Raw genomic sequence first — 17,203 nt, 5'->3', positions numbered from 1 at the left:
TCTGCTATTACAACAAAGTGATTCAGTTATAAATATATATATATACCCACATTCTTTTTCATATTCTTTTCCATTATGGTTTTAAATGGTATCTTTTAAAATGCCAATTTCCAGTTGTTGGTTGCATTCATATAAAAACCAAATCGGATTTTGTATACTGACCTTGTAGCCTGCAACCTTGCTGAACTTACTTATGTCAGTTCTAGTAGCTTTTTTGTGGATTCTATATGATTTTCTATATAGATGGTATGTCTTCTGGGAATAAAGACATTTTTTTCATCTTCCCTTCTAACCTGGGTACCTTATGTTTTTACTTCTTGCCTTACTACACTGACTGGAAGTTCCACTATAATTGAAGTGACAGTGGACATTGTGACCTTGTTCTTTTACCATTAAGTGTGGTGTTAGCTATGTTAGCTGCAGGGTTTTCTAAATGCCCTTTGTCAGGGTGAGGAAGTTCCCGTGTATTCCTAGCTTGCTGAGAATTTCAATCCGAAATGGATATTGGATTTTATCAAAATTTTTTTCTGTCTATTAATAGAATCATATGGTTTTTCTGTGTTGATCTGTTAATGTGGTCAATTATATTGATTAGTTTTCAAATGTTAGACCGACCTTACGTTCCTGGGGGTAAACTCTGCATGTTAATGATTATATGTTATTGGATTTGATTTTTTAAAATTTTGTTAAGCACCTTTGCTCCAAGGATTTTGCTAGTGGCGCAGTAGTTAAGAATCCTCCTGCCAGTGCAGGGGACACAGGTTCAATCCCTGGTCCAGGAAGATCCCACATGTTGCAGAGTAATTAAGCCTGTGTGCCACAACTACTGAGCCTGTGCTCTAGAGCCCACAAGTCACAACTATTGAGCCTGTGTGCTGCAACTATTGAAGCCTGTGTGTTTTTTATTTTTATTTTTTAAACTTTAAAAAAATGTATTTTAATTAATTAATGGCTGCATTGGGTCTTCGTTGCTGCACACGGACTTTCTCTAGTTGCAGTGAGCGGGGGCTACTCTTCGTTGTGGTGTGCGGGCTCCTCATTGCAGTGGCTTCTCTTGTTGCGGAGCATGGGCTCTAGGTGCGTGGGCTTCAGTTGTTGTGGTGCGTGGGCTCAGTAGTGGCGCAGATTCTGTGCCATCAGGGAAGTCCCTGTGAGTCTGTTTCTGTTTTTGGATACAGGATTCTTCAATGTCCTTTATATCAAGCACATTAAATGTGTTTATCATCTTGTATCCTGAGTAATTCTTTTCTGGTCTCATTTTTTTTTTTGGTATTCTTTTTTTTTTTGGCTACGCCCTACAGCTTGTGGGATCTTAGTTTCCCAACCAGGGATCAGACCCGGGCCCTGGCCTTGAAAGTGCTGAGTCCTAACCTCTGGACCGCCAGGGAATTTCCTGGTCTCACTCTTCAGTAATGGTTTAGTTGAGTACAGATTTGTCAGACAATATTATATATCATTATCTTCTGGCTGCTGGTTTTGCTAATAAGACATGTTTTCTGATTTCATTAGGTGTTGCTTTGTAGGTAATCAGTTTCTCCCCCCTCTGGTTGTTTTTATCATTTTGTTTTTAATCTTTGGTGTTCTACAATTTCACTACAGTGTATCTAGGTGTGGATTCATTTTTATTTACCATGTACAGAAATTGGATTGCTTTCTTACTCTGAGGATTTGTGTGTCTCTTCAGTTTTGGAAGGTTCTCAACATTATCACTTTCTTTTCTAGAACTCTTACAAGAAATATGTTGGATCTCATTATTTTGTCCTCCATGTCTCTTAACTTCTGTTTCATATTTTAAAAATCACTTTATAATTTCCTTTAGCATATGTATTTCCCAATTCACTGTTTGTTTCTTCTGTGTCAAATCTGCTGTGTAATCAGTCTGATTTTTTTTTTTGTTTTGAATTTAATGACTACCAATCCCTTCAAGTTTTCATATGTTCTTTTCAGTATGTGTAGGTTTTCTTAGAGTTCTGTTCTTTCATCATGGCTTCTACTCTTTTATCCCTGCGATGATTTTAAATATTGTTATCTTCAGTCTTCTTTTGATTGTTCTACTCTCTCAGTTCTTCTTTTCATTTCGTTACTGATTTTTACTCATGGTGAAATGTTTCCTCTCATGGTTTGTAATTGTTTATTGTGCATTTTGTGAATTTATCCTCTATTTTCTGTGAGTGTCTCATTCTTAGGTTGTTGAATGGCTTTACAGTGGTTTCTGCCAAGGGTTTTTCAGTGGTTTAGGACTAAATTTTTACAATAATTTCCTGATTTGGGATTTCCTTACCACACTTTGGACTACATATAGAACCTGGAATGGGTGACCATGCTTCCTTGCTGCTCCCATGGCCTAGGTCCTTTTATTCATGGAGGGAGCAGCCTGAAGGGCTCCAGATACATCTAGGGTCTCATTTCCAGTTTCTAAATTCATGAAGGCCTAAGGCCACATTTTGTTCTAAATTGGCATTAAAACCCAAGTTCCACGGGCCTATGTTCAGGTCAGATACCGGTCTTGACCTGTGGGTTCATGCACTTATTACTCAGGTTTCGTTTTCTTTCCATTTCTGGCATGTGAGAATTTCTCTTTCTCTTTGCTATGTGAATATTGCTGCTGTGACCATTCATGTACAAATGTTTCTTCAAATCCTGGCTTTCAATTCTTTTGGGTGTGTACCCAGAGGTGGAATTTCTGATTCATATGCTAATTCTGTTTTTAATTTTTTGAGGAACAGTCGTAGTGTTCACTGTGGCTACACCATTTTACATTCCCACCCATCAGTGCACAAGGGTTCCAGTTTCTTTATATCCTTGCCAGCACTTGTTATTTTTCTGCTTATTATTATTTTTTTTTTTTGCTGCACCATGCTGCTTGTAGCATTTTAGTTCCCCAACCAAGGATAGAACCCGGGCCCTCAGCAGTGAGAGCACAGAGTCCTAACCACTGGACTACCAGGGAATTCCCACATTTTCTGCTTTTTTGATAATAGCCATGCTAATGGGTGTGAAGTGATATTTCATTGTGGTTTTAATTTTCATTTCCCTAATGTTTAGTGATATTGAGCATCTTCTCATGTGCTTCTTGGCCATTTGTATGTCTTTTTATCTTTTACCCCTGATATTTTTCCCGTTTGGCTTTGTGTTTTCTCTTTTATTTGAGATTGAGCTTGTCAGGTTTCATAAGGAGCCTCAGTGGGATTGTATTGAATTTATACATTAATGTGAGGATTATTGGCATGTTTACAGACTTGAACCTCTCTATTCAGGAACACAGGGTGACTCTGCAATTGTTTTTTTCTTTTTTCTTTCCCTGAATTTTCAGTAAAGCTTTATGAAGATTTTGCACGCTTTGGATTTATTCCTGGGTACTGTATCTTTTATATTACTATTGTGAATGGGTTTTTTCCTATTATCCGTCCTAATGGATTACTGATAATGGTGGATGGGATGAATGGCTTATTTTAGGCTTGTCCATGTTGAAACAGATTTTTTTTTAATGTTTATTTTTATGTAGTTTATTTTCTTTTTATTTTTTGGGGGTGCATTGGGTCTTAGTTGCGGCATGTGGGATCTTCCCTTGTGGTGTGTGGGCTCTTTGTTGAGGCATACAGGCTTCTCTCTAGTTGTGGTGTGCAGGTTTTCTCTCTCTAATTGTAGGTGCGCAGGCTCCAGGGTGCATGGACTCTGTAGTTTGCGGCATGCAGGCTCTCTCTTTTGAAGTGTGCGAGCTCAGTAGCTGTGGCTCGCAGGCTTAGTTGCCCCGTGGCATGTGGGATCTTAGTTCCCTGACCAGGGATCGAACCCGCATCCCCTGCATTGCAAGGCGGATTCTCTACCACTGGACCACCAGGGAAGTCCCAAAACACAGATTTTTGAGACCCACCTTCTACATTATTTTCTTTTATTGTTGATTGACCACACTAGCTTGGGTTGTCACCTCTTATGAGTTTAGAGTGTTTTGCAAAAAATGAGAGCTTCCACAATGCATCTTTTTTCTTCAGATCATTCATGAAAATATTAAGCAAGTTCTGTCCCAGAATTTATCTCCAGGATACCATAGCGTTTGTATTTATCCATCTAAAACCAAGTCTGTTCCTACTCTAGTCTAGCATGATTCTCAGGAGCCTTAATGATTAAACATCTCCATCTAGAGAAGTTCTTAGGTATCCCAATCGTTTGTTTCTGTCTAAGGAAACTCCTTATTCTTAGCCAAATGCTACCCTTGAATTTTTTGTTAACTCTTTCCTGTCTTCTCCCTTCTCTGTCTCTCTCCCTTTCTCCTCGCAGTTCTTTCTTCTCTGCCTCCTTGCCATTCTTCTTCTTTTTTTTTCCCTGTGTCGCTTTGGACCTGAGCATGGCCTAACTTGTGACCTCTGCTCATCCCCAGCCAGGACATCACAGGTGATATTTACTATTTCAACTTCGCCAACGGGCAGTCCACGTGGGACCATCCCTGCGATGAGCACTATCGGAACCTGGTGATCCAGGAGCGGGGGAAGCTGTCGGCTCCTGGGGCCATTAAGAAGAAAGAAAAGAAAAAGAAGAAGGAAAAAAAAGACAAGAAGGACAAAGAGACCTCCAGAAGTCCCCTGGTGAGTCAGCGGATGCCAGCTCTCAAAGGGGCCAGGCCTGAAACCTGAGGGATATGGGGAACCTCTAGCTGTTTACAGCTGTAAGGTTAAGAACAACAACAGTAATATAGCAAGTTTTTGGTAGTGCATCATCTGAATTGTGCCTGTCTACTGGCAGATTTTCCTTGCAGCTGCTAGAAGCGGTTGTATCTCTAAGCAATTTCTTTTTCCCCCTTGGGAGGCACATATGACATAATAGGATTAGTGAGCAAGTGCCCTGCTGAGGATGGGGTTTTACAGTGATGCCATCTGCCCCTCTGGAGAGTCGGGGCACAGGGAGCAGTTGGCGGAGGCCAGAGAGCCTAGAGGAGCGAGTGCCTCTCCTCTCCGTTCCGAGCCAGGCCTTCCTCATGTGGCTTCATAGTGTGTCTCAGTGGTGCAAATTCCTAGATGTTCGATGAGTCCTGTAATTCAGTTGTCAGGACACCCGTGCCTTCACGATCCAAAAAGAAAAGCTTGCGGCTTTATCTGCCCCGTGGGTGGTCTGTGCGGCCAGTGTCCTGGGTTCATGGTGGATAACTGAGACTTGACTGCAATGCCATCACCTTCTTCCCAAGTAGCTTTTCTACTCAGAGTTGAAAGTTATCTTTCCCATTATCGTTCTGTTTGTCCCTCCAGGTGTGAGGCAGGTGGGCCATGCTGAAGAGAGGGAGGGACTTGGGAACCCAGTTCAGCCAGGTGGGAGCACTGGAAATACCTTTTCAACTCTCTTAATGGCCGAGTTGATTTGCTCTCTTATTTATAGTCTGTTTCCCACCGGTGCCTGGTGCTTGCTTCTCAGTGAAGATTTCCTCCATCTTCCTTCCTTCCCAAGGTGTTAGTTCTGACATTGGATGGTTGCTGATGAATTTATCCTTTTTATCATTTCCAAGCTCTACAGATACTCCTCGCCTGCCCCCCCCACCCCCCGCCTCCATTACTAATCATGGTTCTGAGAAATAAGATAGCAAGTCCATTCCTCCAGGTGGAGAAAAGAGGACAGGTAATTTCCAGAGGTTGAATTTTCTAATGGCATGTGTTTGAAAGGTAAAAGGTGGATAAGGGCTTTTCACTAACCCTGGACTATTTAATTAATTAATTTATTTTTAATAAATTTATTTTTATTTTTTTTATTTTTGGCTGCTTTGGGTCTTTATTGTTGTGCGCAGGCTTTCTCTAGCTGTGGTGAGCGGTGCCTGCTCTTTGTTGCAGTGTGCGGGCTTCTTGTCGCGGTGGCTTCTCTTGTTGAGGAGCATGGGCTCTAGGTGCGTGGGCTTCAGTAGTTGTGGCACACGGGCTCAGTAGTTGTGGCTCGAGGGCTCTAGAGCGCAGGCTCAGTAGTTGTAGTGCAGGGGCATGTGGGATCCTCCTGGACCACTGCATTGGCAGGCGGATTCCTATCCACTGTGCCACCAGGAAGTCCCTAACCCTGGACAGTTTTAGGTGATGATCAGCATCCAGGCAGGCTCTGGTGTGACTGCAGGTGAGAGAGGGAATGCAGTGAGGGTTCTGGGGTGGAGGGTTGCATAACAGACCAAGTTCTGGGTGTGCGACCTGGAGCTCCCTCTTAGAAAGCCCCTGCTGTGGTTTCAGGAGCTGAGGGCAAGGGGACTGCCCTGGGCTTCCAGGCAGGATCTTAGGGCTCAGGACAGGCGCCTCACACCTGAGTTTGCCACCCGGGGCAGGCCTGACCAGGTGAGCAACCTGGGCTCAGGTGGCTTGGGCTCTGGAGGAGAGCTGGGTGGCATTTAGTGTGAACGTTGGCAGGATGTGGTTGATTTTTTTAGGGTTTTTTCTACCCCGAGATTCCCTGACTGTGTGGACCTCTCTTGAGTAGTGCCAGCCTGTGCCTTTGGTAGAAGACCTCGTCCAAGTTTCCAAGGCTCAGCCCACCGCTTCTGTTTCCCCTCTTCTTAGACTTTCTGTTAGTCCTTGATAAGGGTGGTGGATTTTATGAACTTGACCAGTGACAGAATTGAGAGCTTGATGGTACTTTTGGGATAATCTAGTTGCTGATTTTTAGACTTTTGATAGTAGCGGAGCCCTGTCTTCACATCCGTCCCTCCACAGAGGGCCAGTGTATAAAGAAGAAGTGGAGCTGCTCTGGTTGAACCTGGGGGTGTGGGTCTTGGCGATGCCCATTGCCTATCACATGCCCACTATAGCGATCCCCAAGGTACCAGGCGGAACTAACACACGGGTTCCACGGAGCAAGGTTTGTAAGCCATTGATCTGGTCCAGCCTCCTCTTTTTGATGGAAACTAGGGCCCAGAAAACAACAAAGCCCAAGAGAGTTTTTATCTCTTCTTCCCTCATTGTTTGTGTTTTACTTTAAATGGAGGGTGGGTTTCTGCTAAGGGTTTGCCAAGGGCTAAGGTAGCAAGTAGAAATCAGAAGCTCTTTGTCTTAGTTTTCTCTGCCTGTTTATATACCCATCTAGGAAACACAGCCTGAGCAGGGACTTCTGCCTTCTTCCTTCTTCCTCCGTGGCCCGTCCCCTCTCTCAGCACCTGTGCTGGCTGATCTGGACCTAGACCAAGAGATGCAGGCTAGAAGTGAGGGCTCCTTTAAGAAAGGGAAGAGCCCATGTATGCTGGCCGACACCCCTAGGCCTCTCACAGGCTCCCTGCCCGGCAAGCTGCAGCCACTCTCCAAGGGCCAAGCTTCCCGAACCCACCAGATCTTTGCCGATGTGGAGAAAATCTTAGGCAGGGCCCCAGCCCACTGCAGGACAGAATTAGGTAGTCAGCAGGGTCTGGAGAAACCCCAGCAGCTGACAGAGAAACCCTGCCTGGGGTTTTCAGACCCTGAAATAGAAGAGCTGGAAATGAGGACCAGACAGCAGAAACCTGGCGCTCTGGGCCCTGACAACACTGGGTGCTTCCAGAACGGGCAGGATGCGTTAGAGAGCAGGAGCCAGGCCTCTGTCCACGTGAAGCTTTCGGAAACCCTCAAGGGCCCGCAGCTGAACGGGGAGCGGCACAGCCATCACGTGGCCAAGCAGAGTGCCGCTGGCCCCGGCGGGGACAAGGGCAGGAGCCCCACTCCCTCGCCATCCCTTGAGGACGACCCCTCCCTGTCCCCTTGTTCTTCTGACTCCATGCTGCTTGCCAGCAAGAGCAAGCTCTTGTTGTTAGACAGCATCCCAGCCAAAGACCAGCGCTGGCAGGGCATTTCTGGGGAAGAGGGGAGCGTGGGCAGGGGCAGGAGGAGGAGAGAGCCCCCGGGTTTGTGGATGGGACAGGTCTCCAAGCTTGTCTGCAAGGACGCTCCTGGGGGCGGCAAGAAAACAGAGCCCGATGACCCTGAGGCTCCAGGGGCCTCAGCTGAAGGTCCACCTCAAAGGCTCTTGTTAATACCCCCTGATACCCCAGCCTCAGAACCAGCTCAGGGTGCCCCTGCAGGGAGTGCCTCTCGGGGGTCTCCTGCCAGTGAGAAGAGACCACCCCCCGGCTCTCTGGAGCCCCCCGAAGAAGACAGGAGGCCGAGCAGGTTTGGGCCTGACTTAGAGAGCAGTGGCAGCAGCAGCAGCCTGACCTCTCACCTTGGCTCTGAGGTCCTGGGGGAGGTGACCAACTTCCCGTGGGAGCTGCGGGGCTCACGCGGATCTGAGCGGGGCGTGGGTCAGTCAGGCCTCGGACCCAGAGAGCAGCACCCCAGCCCCTTCCTGGCGCCCCAGTTGTCCCACGTGCAGAGCTCCGCTGAGGAGCAGTCAGAGAGCGAAGACTACTCTGAGGACCAGAGGTTCTACCAGCACATCCTGCAGATGGTCAAGATCTCCAGGCGGCTGGAGGGCCTGGGGCTGCCCGAGAGCACGCAGGAGATGCCATGCAAGGACCTCGCCAGCGTGGTGTGCTGCCTGGCAGCCGAGTCTTCCAGGATGTCTAGTGAGGGCGAGCACGAGGCCGTCAGAGCTGTGGACTCCAGGTTTCTGCCTTGGGGGCCAGAGCTGCGGGAGCGTCCTCAGGAGGTGGCCGGTGTCCTGGCTGGGCAGGAGGCCTCTCCGCAAGCTCGTTTCCGGCCAAGCAGCAGCCCCCTCGGGCAGGGGCTGGTAGAGCTGAGTTCCGGCAGAGGGCTTGCTACAGAGCCAGGCAAGATGCAGCTTCTTGACCAGGTAGGCTTCTTAGCACGGCCTTCAGGCTCAGTGAACCTGGCAGGGAGGGAGCAGGTTGAGCTGACATCTTAACGCAGCCATCAGGTCTGCTTTCCTATTATCTGTCCCCCCTTGGTAACTGTCGATCCCTTAGTCACGTAGGATGGCCATCTTGTGGGATGACATGCATTTCCTGGTTCTTCTGCCCCAACATCTGCAAGATAGGGGCTGAGGGTATCTAGACTTCCCGTCCCTTGGTCTAACCGTACTTCATGGGTGGTTCACATGCTCTGAAGATGATCAGTTTTGGGGATGAGCAAGGTGACCCTGATCCTGGCACTCATGCAGGATGTCGGTACCGTCCCAGGATTTGGGAAGCCTTTCCTATCACCTTTCCCCACCAGCTGAGTACAGAGAGGTCCTCCCAAGTCCACACCCTACCCCCAGCCTCTGAAATTAGTCCCTTCTCGGAATCACACAGAACTAGAGAGTTAATACTGTCATGAGAGGCTGAAGCCCAGCATCTCTCTACCGTTCAGCGAGCTGCTTCTGCTTCTTGCTTCTCAGGATTTCCAGAACCATGTGAATAACCTGTGTTAGGCATGTGCTGACCACGTTTGGGCCTTCACTCCCTCCCCTACTGGGATCTCCCAAAGGGTTGGGCTTGCCCTGTCATTCAGACCCCTTGTCCCATTAAAGAGTCACCACTTTCTTCATTCAGAAGTCAAGTTGGATCACAGACCACGGGGGTCGACCTGCATTTCCCTGGCTGTGCTTTTGCTGTTGTGCAGCTGTGGCTTTACCCAGTCTTTACCTCGGTTCCTAATTGTAGGCACGCCCTGGTTCTCCGTTAGCTCTAATAACCACTGCAGCTCTATAAGTATCAGATAAGCTGCACATTATCCTGAAAGTTTTAATTAGCCCAGTGGCAGCAAGTTGATCCGCTCTGAAGGACAACGCCACACACAGCGCATCGTCAGAGTTAATGGCCATCCGTAGCCGCTGATCAGCTAGGAGCCAGGCATGCATAATTTCCCTGCTAACCACTGATTTGGTAAAGGCCTGGGAGAACAAAGCCCTCAGCGGGCCCGTCTCCCTCCCTCAGGCCCCCAGCACGTTAGGAAATTAGCCATGTTAGGAGTCTGTAATTTTCCATAAATATAATGTGGGAAGAATTTTACTCGCTGATCCACTGGGCTGGCTGGTGGGAGCAGGACGGGTTTGCTCACCGTCCACGTCAGAGCAGCTTTCCTGGACGCTTTTTCCGCCACAGCCAGGAGGCAGTATTCAATACCAGCTTAGAGATGGCCCTGGGTTCCCATCCCACGTCTGCCCTCGTTGCTGGCTTTGTGATTTGGGGCAGAAGTCTTGACCTCACCAGCCTCTGGTTGCTCTTGTGGGGAATGTGGCCTCAGATGGTTTTGAGAGTGAAATGAGACAGGTGTTTGCCCCGGTGCCCAGGGCTCAGGCAGTGTTGGCCAATTTTATTATCAGCTCCTTTTCTGCCTAGTGAAGATACCCTGCAACAGGCCAGGTGACTGGGAACCTACCAAGGCTGGGGAACAGGTCTCGTGTCACCTTCAGATAAGTGATGCCCTTCCTGTGCAGAAATGGGTTGTGTTCAGAGCCCACCCGGGGGTCTGGCCCCAGGCCCGGCTGCGGGTGAGAAGACGGGCCACCTGAACTTCTCAGCCTAACCTCCTCGGGTTCCCCTTTCTCTCTTCTGTCCCTGTGAGATTAGAGAGGAATGGAATTTTTGTTTTATACACATTTTTAGTTTGAGCAATGGATTTTAAAGAGCTCTTTGTTAAACTGTCCCCAGAATGCTGTCCTGCCCAGACTGTTGTGATGTGATGCAAGAATAGCAGCTCCTCAGCGCTGGGGTAGCCCTGGGCCACGCACACACGCTCCTTGCTTTCAGTAGCTCATTTGAACTCCTCAACAAACCGCCTTAAGTTCTAAGACACACGCCATCTCTGCCTTGCAGATAGGTAAACTGAGAATCCAAGAGTCTGTGAGTGGCCCAAAGTCTCACAAATTCTGCTGCCCAACTGGTTTTTCTCTCCAGTCCTTGCTGCCACGACGCCTGCGTGTGGCCATCCCAAGGGCAGGACAGAGGAGGGGCCCGCACAGCCCTCTGGCGAGGCCCCCTCCAGCCCCTTTCCTCCTCGGTGGAGGGAGAGCAGGAAGAATTCTTTTGTTGCTCATGTGTATTTTTCATAGTTAATATTTATTTTAATCAAAATAATACGTGCCCATATTAAACTATGTCAAGTTGAGCCAAAAGGCATAGAACAAAATATAGCAGTTCTTGGGTGTGGGGACCCCTCCCCGGAGGCAATGGTTTTCTTCTGCTGTTTGCTTCCATGTTTGTAAATAATATGCTTAGACTGCTTCTTCTTAATTCATCCATTTTCAACTTTATCTATTGAGGCTTTTCATGCTGGTAGATGAGGCTATTGTCTCTGCTCACCCCGCCCCCCCCCCCCAACTTCCTCTGTGGCTTCGGAAGGGAGAGCAGAGGCCTTTGTAGCATCTGCCAGATGTGAAAGAACCGTTTGCTGGGAGAGAGCGGCAGAGCTACGGGAATCAGGAAGCCAGCCCGTGATTCTCACACGGCTGGCACAATGGTCATTTCTGGATGTTGTGTTTCATTAGCGGCCTCGGAACGGAGGCGGTTTAAATTTGAGCAGGCAGGATTTAGATATTTTTATCTCCGTCTCCACACTCTCAGAGCCCTGTGGTTTCTAGGGTTTGTAACAGGATGTTTTCTGTTGCCCAGGCCCCGGGCTCCTCATTGGCCCCTGTCCACGTTCCTCTCGGGGGCCTGGCCCCATTAAGGGGCCTGGTGGATGCCCTGCCGTCTGCTCTTCATGGACCTCAAAGTGTGAGCCTGGGGAGCTCGGCGGAGTCTGGTCAGCTCGGAGAACTCTCGCTGGTAAATGCTTTTTCTTGTGCTCAGTGTAGTTAGTTACCGTGGGGCCTCCATGTTCCATGCTTGGAACCATGGTCCGCGGGTGAGAAATAGAGGGCACGGGCTGAGTCTTCAACACTCATAACCTAGCGGGGAAGGTGAGTCGCACCTGGAGGATGCTGAACATGGGCTCTGGGCCCGCAGGGACTGCAGTGCTAATTTCCCAGTCCCTGCAGCCAGGGCAGTAGGAGTTGGACAGGGAGGGGTCCGCGTGAGCCGGAGCTGCTGGGGTCAGCTTCCTGGGTGTGGCGGGCTTGCTCTGGGTGCCACCTAAACAGAAAGAGAGGAGGCAGCATCCTGAGGGTCTTCCCAGTGAGTGCCTTGACTTTCCTTCTCTATTTTGGAGCTGTCACAGGGTCTCAAGACTTCTGCTTATACAAAGGGTGTCCTGGGCTCCATCCAAGAGGACAAGAATGCTCTCAGCCTCTTGGCTTTAGGGGAGGAGACCAATGAGGAGGATGAGGCAGAGAGTGACCACCAGGTAAGGATGAATCCTTTTCTTGGCCTGGAGACCTTCTGTGCTATTAAAAAAAATTTTTTTTTTTAAATTATGGTCAAATATATATATTGTAGTTACCATTTTAACCACGTTTAAGCGTGCAGTTCAGTGGCCTTAACTACCGTCAGTCATCACCGCTCTGCATCTCCAGGACTTGCTCATAATCCCAAAGAAACTGTGGGCCCATTAAACCCTAACTCCACATTCTCCCCTCTCCCCAGCCCCTGATATCTACTATTCTGCTCTGTTTCTGTGAATTTGCCTATTCTGGATATTTCAAACAAGTGGGATCATACTGTCTTTGTCCTTTTATGTCTGGCTTCTTTCATGTTGCATAATGTTTTCAAGGTTCATCCCTGTTGTAGCGCATGTGACTGGATAATATTCCATTGTATGAATGTACCATATTTTGTTTAGCCATTCGTCTGTTCGTGGATACTTGAGTTGTCTTTACCTTTTGGCTAACCTTTGTGCTACTTTGAAAATACGTGAAAATGATTTTCCAGCCCACAGCTTCATTCCTTGCCCAGTCTGTGCACCTGCTGGGTCTGACCCAGGGAGTATAACCAGCGAGGAGCTTCTTGGGCCCCTGGGCTGACCAGTTTCCTAGTCATTGTTTTCATTTTCAGAGTGTCCGCAGCTCAAGTGAGCTTCTTAAGAACCTGCATCTGGACATCGGGGCGCTGGGGGGTGACTTCGAGTATGAGGTAAGAGCCTGAAGTCCCTGCAGGCAGGTGTCTCAGCCTGGCAGGTCCCTTCTCCCTTCTTAAGCCTTTCTCCTTGTGGGAGACTTACTTGGAAAGAGACCCATTTTGTCCCAGTCCTGTCCAGGTGGGATTTCTGGGGTTTGCAGAAGTACAAGTGGGGAAAGGAATTCATCCACTCACTCATTTCTCAAATAACCACCATTATCGAATGCTTCTACATGAGGCACTTTGCTAGGTGGTATTGACCACACAAGCCTCAGTTAATTGTGATTCCTGCCCTCAAAGAGTTTACAGTCTCATAAAAGAGAGACTTATATAACTGGAACACAGAGTGCAATGCAATGAGGCCATCAGGATGATAAAACACAGTGCTGTGGGTGGGGTGAAGTTGGGGTCTCCTGTCCGTCTGGAAAGACTTTATTGAGAACCTGACATCCGAGGTGAGCCAGGAAGAATGGTGGGCAGGACCAGATGAGCAGAGGTGAGTGGTGAGAGAGAGGTCCAGCTCTCACCGCCAGTCGCCACACAGGCAGAGGCAGGAAGGGGAGCAGGAGGGCGTCTCCTTTGCCTGGAGCACAGGGAGTGTGTGGGAGAGGTTGGGCTGGGTTGTGAAGGACCTGAGTGCAAGCTGAGAAGTTGGGACTGGATTACACAGGCATTAGGAGCCATAGGAAGTTTTGAACAGAGGTGTAAGGCCATCCAGGTTCTTAACATTTGTTAATTGCTGGCTGTGTGGTGGCAGCCGTGCTGGTCCCTGTGGGCGATCCGGACCCTGGGAAGGTGTGGTCTGGGCTGGCCTCCAGGAGTGTGCAGTTGGAGAGGGAGGATGCTGGGTACTCTGTGCTTAGTGAGCGCTCAGTACATGTTGAATAAATGAATATTTAGGAAACTGTAAAGCAGGGCCGGGTGTATAAAGAGCTCTAGCACAGGTACGCTGTTGGGAGGAGTTCTGAGGGGAGAGAAATTACGCGCCTAGAGATCAGGGAGAACTTGGAAGAGATGACCTTTGACCCCGGTCTGGAAGGGTAGGTGAGTTTTATCCGTGGGGATAGAAGGGGTGTTTTAGTCACATGAACAGCTTGAGCAAAGGCATGAAGCCTGGGAAATGCAGAATATGGATGGGAATTCTTCTGGAATATCCCCCAACAGTCCTGTTGCTTATCATGTTTTTCCCTGGTCTGTCCTCCACGCCCACCAGAATGTTCTTTCAAACAAACAAGCAAAACCCGAAACTCATCATGTCGTCTTAATACCTAAAAACCCCCAATGCATTTTTCCACTTGAAAAGGAACATTCCCTGCTGTTTGTTCTTGGTCTAGTGTCTAATTTATTAATTTTTAACAATTAACCTTTTTCTAAATATGCCCAAGGTATTCACACAACCAATAAATCATGAATTCAACAACTCAGATTTCCCCAGACATTGAAATAATGATTGCAAGGTCAGTTAAACTTTTCACAAAATAGAAAATTCTTTTAAAAACTTTGAACTGAAAGAGATCACTCACATTTATTAGAATGACCACAAAACTGACCAACAATGCCCGTATCATGGATTTAAATGTTTCTTTCTTTTTTTTTTTTTAAAAAGATCTTTTCAGGTTTTGTTTGTTTTAAAATATTTATTTATTTATTTATTTTGGCCCCTGATCTTAATTGCGGCATGTGGGATCTAGATCTAGTTCCCCGACCAGGGATGGAACCCTGGCCCCCTGCATTGGGAGGATGGAGTCTTACCCATGGGACCCCCAGGGAAGTCCCCTAAATGTTTCCTTATTATCTTTTATTATTATGTCCTTATCATCCCTCTTCATGGTCTTGTTGTTTCTGACTCTTGCTTCTTGGTCTTCAGCTCATCTTGAGAGCCGGGGGAAGGGGCCCAGGCTGGCAGAGGTTGAGGGTGCTGGCTGACACCTGAGGTGCATGTGGGCCCTCCCTGCTGGCCCAGCTCTAGCCATTGCGCAGGCCTCGCTTTACATGGAGGCTCTCTCTGTTGCCTTAGAAACTGCCCCTGTTTTTGGCTCTGCTCAATCAGATATGTTTTCATCGTGACTTTGATGCTGTCTGCCACTTGTCTCTTTTTTTCTGAGTGTCATTAACCTGGTCTGGCTCTGCTTCGAAGCTTCCTCCTGAGTGGGTCCTGGTCTGTTGGCATTCAGCCCAAAGCCTTTTGTTTTTGGTTCCCTGAAATGATAACTTTATTCCTTCTCATGTGCCTTTAAAACCTTGTAGCTCACAGAACCAGGAGCCCAGGTTTTGAGCCTGGAAGGATGGCCGTGAGTAGGAATGAGCTGTCAGGAGGACTCGCTGGCTCTTGGAGAAAGAGGGCAGTCTCCACAAGACCGAGCCAATTGAGAGTAGAGATCCTGCCCTGTTCATGTCTGTGTGTCCGGAACCTGGCCCGCTGCCGGGAACTCAGGACGTGCGTGGGTATGTTTTGTTGAGCGATTGAGAGGCTGACTAGATGAGTGACTGAATGAGCTCTGCTGGGGCCGGAGGGTATCCTGGCGGGTCGTGTCATGCTGTTTCCTTCCCTGGGCTTTCCCAGGTCCTGGGGAGAGTGGACACTTGGTTCTTGCTTCAGCTGGTGGATTCAAGATCTCGATGTGGATCAATTGTAATGTACCCTGACTTGGACTAATTACGTTTTACTTTATTATATATTATAAATATCAACAAAAAAAAAGGGATTTTCTTCTTTGACATGTCCTGGATTTTCAGAAGCCTCCTTTCTCATCTTTATATGCTTCTTTGAGGGAGTGGGAGCTTTTAAATGTATTTTTTATAACCTCTTTAATATAAATAGGCAACCCAGTGTGATGGGGAGAAATGTCTAGAGTGGGAGGTGTTAAATACACTCCCCACCCCTGTCTCTAGCATCCCAGCAGATTTAGTTCTTTTTGCCACATGGAGTGTCGGATTCCTGTGTTCTAACCTCAGGCAGGAACTGGGGCTTTTCCTGGTGGGAAAGGTTGGTGGTGGGGATGAATAGGGGTTTCAGGACAGACAAATCTGCCTCTGCTTACCATGCCCTTTAAAATGGCTTTTGTCCCAGTTTGTAGACCTTGGGTCCTCTGAGCTGCCCACCTCTTCCCGCTCTTGGGCATCCCAGGCAGCCCGAGATGGGGTGCTTACTCCATGGTTTGTTTTATCCTGTTTCGCTGTCAACAGTCACTTTGCTCATGATTCCATGAGAGGGCAGTAGGATGGCAAGAATGCCTGCCTCTCTCTCTCTCTCTCTCTCTCTCTCTCTCACTCTGTCTCCTTCCCCCTCCTCTCCTGCCTTCAGCTTAAACCCATTTCTTGTCTATTACAGAATCAAAAGGGATAAGTTCCTGGAACAGACACTGAGAATGGATGGGAGTGAAAGAGGGGAAGCTGAAGGGTAGGCGAGCAGGCAGCAGGTGGCCTTGGGGTGCTAGTGAAAAGCCCATCAGCAGATCAAAGGGGAGGGAGGGAGGGAGGGAGCTGGGCTTAGAAATAACAGGATGATGTCAGCGTGATTGGAAAGTGCTAACAACACCAGGGAGCAGTACAAAGAACTGAGACCGACTGGGTGGGAATGAGACGTGGAAAATAAACTGGACTGACGTCTGGCTTAGTGGGGGTCTCCCCAGAACAGGATCAATGCAAGGACGTTGTGTTCAGCTCCCCCACCCCCCACTCCTGCCCTCCTGAGCCGTGTGGATCGTAGGGCCCCTGCCTGTGTGCTCTGTGTGTGTGTGGGGGGAAGCGATTGTAGCATGGAAGGACCTCATAGCTTTTGGGGGGTATGTTACGTATTCATGAAATGCTTCTTACAGGCACTCCCCTGCACCCCCTCTTCATGCAGATGGCAAAGTCTTTTTGGAAAGAAACAGCAGGAATGTGCCTTGAGATACTCAAGGACCTGGGGCTGTGACAGGAGGAGGCAAGGAGTGTGAGCACGGTTGACTGAGAGCAGAGGCGTGCTGGGGGTGCGCCCCCCTGTCCTTGCCCGGGTACCCCAAAGAACACTGGCGCGAGGCTGTGCGCAGGGGCCTGGGGCGTCCTGGGCAGGGCCTCGGGGTGGGCCCTGCGATGGGATGAGGAGCAGGGGCCGGGCCTAGTGAAAGGAGAGGAGCGTGGAGTCAGCTGGGTTTTCCGGACACTCAGCTCTCATCCGTCCACTTGTGGAAGACCCACGACAAATGTCTAGCCTCCCTCTGCTGTCCTTCCCCTTAAGACGTCCCCCTGGGCGTCCTGTCATTGCAGTTAGTTGACGTGGATGCAGGGAATGCAAGTTCATTTATTTTAATGTTAGCCATGTTTTAACATTTTACTATTTAAGTAGAATAGGATAAGTTCTAT

At 48.4% G+C, this 17,203-nt stretch overlaps 1 protein-coding gene across 10 annotated transcripts in view; it reads left to right on the top strand.

Annotated features, from left to right (window-relative positions):
* CEP164 (centrosomal protein 164) overlaps window positions 1–17,203 on the top strand; it is a 66,831-nt gene that overhangs the window by 13,454 nt on the left and 36,174 nt on the right. For 7 of the 10 annotated variants that reach the window (XM_057750702.1, XM_057750699.1, XM_057750701.1 and 4 more), the window contains exons 4-7: window positions 4,379–4,583; window positions 11,477–11,632; window positions 12,015–12,149; window positions 12,797–12,874. In XM_057750702.1, the coding sequence (XP_057606685.1) occupies window positions 4,379–4,583; window positions 11,477–11,632; window positions 12,015–12,149; window positions 12,797–12,874 (574 nt within the window). Of the gene's footprint in view, window positions 1–4,378; window positions 4,584–11,476; window positions 11,633–12,014; window positions 12,150–12,796; window positions 12,875–17,203 lie in introns of those variants that run through there. The other 3 variants (XM_057750703.1, XM_057750704.1, XM_057750705.1) reach the window with 3 other exon arrangements.

This window comes from Hippopotamus amphibius, chromosome 9, assembly GCF_030028045.1.
Source record: "Hippopotamus amphibius kiboko isolate mHipAmp2 chromosome 9, mHipAmp2.hap2, whole genome shotgun sequence".
Lineage (NCBI taxonomy): Eukaryota > Metazoa > Chordata > Mammalia > Artiodactyla > Hippopotamidae > Hippopotamus > Hippopotamus amphibius.
This window is presented reverse-complemented; position numbering and strand designations above follow the sequence as displayed.